The sequence below is a fragment of the Dermacentor variabilis genome, chromosome 1, assembly GCF_050947875.1.
Source record: "Dermacentor variabilis isolate Ectoservices chromosome 1, ASM5094787v1, whole genome shotgun sequence".
NCBI classification, from domain to species: Eukaryota; Metazoa; Arthropoda; class Arachnida; order Ixodida; family Ixodidae; genus Dermacentor; species Dermacentor variabilis.
In genome coordinates, this window is record NC_134568.1 from 31,478,228 (window position 1) to 31,480,496 (window position 2,269).

Below are 2,269 nucleotides of genomic sequence, written 5' to 3' on the forward strand. Positions count from 1 at the left end.
ACACATACTCCAACCATATCTGTACCAGCCACTGCACTCACTTTCACAAGATGAGGAAAAACCTAAACAGAGGAACTGCAAATTCAACAAGATGTTTCAGGGCTGCTTTAAAAGCATGCAACGTGATAAATGGCTCGATAATGTGTTCACAACACACGAAACGGAGCACACCTTCCCAACCACACACATTTTAAAGCTGAATGTGATGTGACACAGTAAATGGCATGTCGCATAGCAACATTTTATTTTGCAACTTTGTCATGATGCAACGTAATTGGAGACAATATAAAGTGACTCATAGGGCACTGCAACAACATTCGAGTGTCGTACACACGAGCAACACAAAACGCCTGTATTGGCGTGCAAGGCAAAACGGCCTAGGCAGAGCAGCACACCTGCCCTTCCAAGCTATCGAACGAGTCCGGGAAACCAGTAGAGGTGCTCCTTAGGCGCTTGCGTGTCCAACCAAACCAGGCCCTCCTTTAGCAGATCTTCGAGAGCTTTCTGCGCACGGTCGTTGTCCCAGCCCAAATCCTGCACCAAAGAACCTACCGAAGCATAACCTGTAGTTCCGGCCTGCTTAATGACATTAGTATGGTCGAGGCTTAGTTCTGTAGGCACTGATTGAACTAAATAACGACAGCCGATGGAGATGAGTTGGAATCCCTTTCCCAGCGTCTTGAGCTTCTCGATGGCTCGCAGAAGGTCGTCCTGTGTTATCTCTTCTTGCCTATGGGCGCTACTGCGAGATTTAGTCACCCTCTCCCTAAGCTCTTCGAGGCTCATTAGGCCACCGTTACGGTGCGATGTCGCAAGACACACTTCGATTATCTGGACGCCAAGCTCGTAGTAGAAGTCGCCGACTCCAAGCATGTCGGCCCAGAAGCCCTTGCTTGATGCCAGAGGGTCAACTCCGGCCGTGGCGCACATTTCTTGGAACTGTCGCCGAAACTGCGGGTTCTTGCGGATGTCATTCTTATGCTTAGCAGCAAATCCCTGCAGCTTGGCCCGGAATGCCTCCATCTGCCGAGTCATTTGCTGCAGTTGCTCCTCAGCAAGCTCTGTGCCGCGGTCCTTGAACCGTGCCTGGGTTAGCTGCTGCTTTTGGATGGCTCCAACCCCGCCGACGCGACGCCGCATTCTGACGACCAGAAAACAGCTTATGCTGCAGCCTTTTCGGTTACCTTAATGCGCTACGTAGATGTCAACATGTACTGAATCTAAACTGAGCAAGAAACTACCGGCGCAACGGTTTTAGATATTGGTAAACGCCCTTTGGCGGCTTTGGCTAGTCTTAGCTTCACAGCTACCTTCAAACTGGCGCTTCCAACAGTGTTACTAATTTAATTTAAAAAAAATGTCTAATTTCAGCCCCAAAAAGAGCGAACAATGTGTGTATAGAAATTCGTTTAGGCATATTGTTTAGGACACATTTAGGAGTCGACTTTGAACCGTTTTTGACGCTCTGGACGATCCATACGGGTCTCACTTGTCTCAAGCGACGACATTCCGGTACACAGCATGGGCTCCGAGATCATGATGTGACACGCTCAGGGCATATATATTTTTAGCTAGTGTAGAAAGTCGCCATTCTTTTTACTTGGCGTAGAAAAGTGTAGCTTCGCCCTCCTACACGAAGCCATTTTTGCAGCTGTAGCGAAGCATGAAAACTACACTTTCTACACTGCGGTTTCGATGAGTGTAGGCAGCAGACGACAAACAAGCAGGCTGGCATTGCAAACGCGCGGTGCCATTTTGTCTGATACTGTCGGCGCTGATGTAGCGACGATAGCGAATATTTGCTGCAAAGACTGTAACGAAGTGCTGGAGTAACCATGTGTTACGGAGGAAGTTGAGCTAATCGTCCAAGAAGATAAAATTATCTTACTCACGGATGGTGCGGGCTGTTTCAGACTCCGCGCTGTATTATATGCATTGAGAAGTTGTTTTCGTGTACTACGCATTCGCAATGTATGTAGTCGCGGTTTGTCTAACATTTTTGATGAAAGAAAACTCATACATTGGCGTTTAGTTCCAGGCAATGTCATATATGTAACCAGTAAGTGCAAAGTAAGACGAAGTGCGGAGACGGGCGGTTTTCGTCTGCTGAAGACGACGCGCTGCCTGCTCTCATTGGCTACAGCCCAGCGAGCCAAGTGCAGCGCGCAACGTCATAGCCTCTGCCTGGCACTACACTCGTCTACACGAGCCTGCACGAAGTGTGGGCACCACGACCGGCTTTATGCGCATTGAACGTTGCACTCTCGGA

At 48.8% G+C, this 2,269-nt stretch overlaps 1 protein-coding gene across 1 annotated transcript; it reads right to left on the minus strand.

Moving 5' to 3' along the window:
- Positions 1-227: 227 nt before the first annotated feature.
- lsn (vacuolar-sorting protein SNF8) lies at positions 228-1,298 on the minus strand. Its single transcript, XM_075686284.1, has one exon. The coding sequence runs from the start codon at positions 1,138-1,140 to the stop codon at positions 409-411; it is 732 nt and encodes a 243-aa protein (XP_075542399.1). The 5' UTR covers positions 1,141-1,298; the 3' UTR covers positions 228-408.
- Between the last annotated feature and the right edge of the window lie 971 nt (positions 1,299-2,269).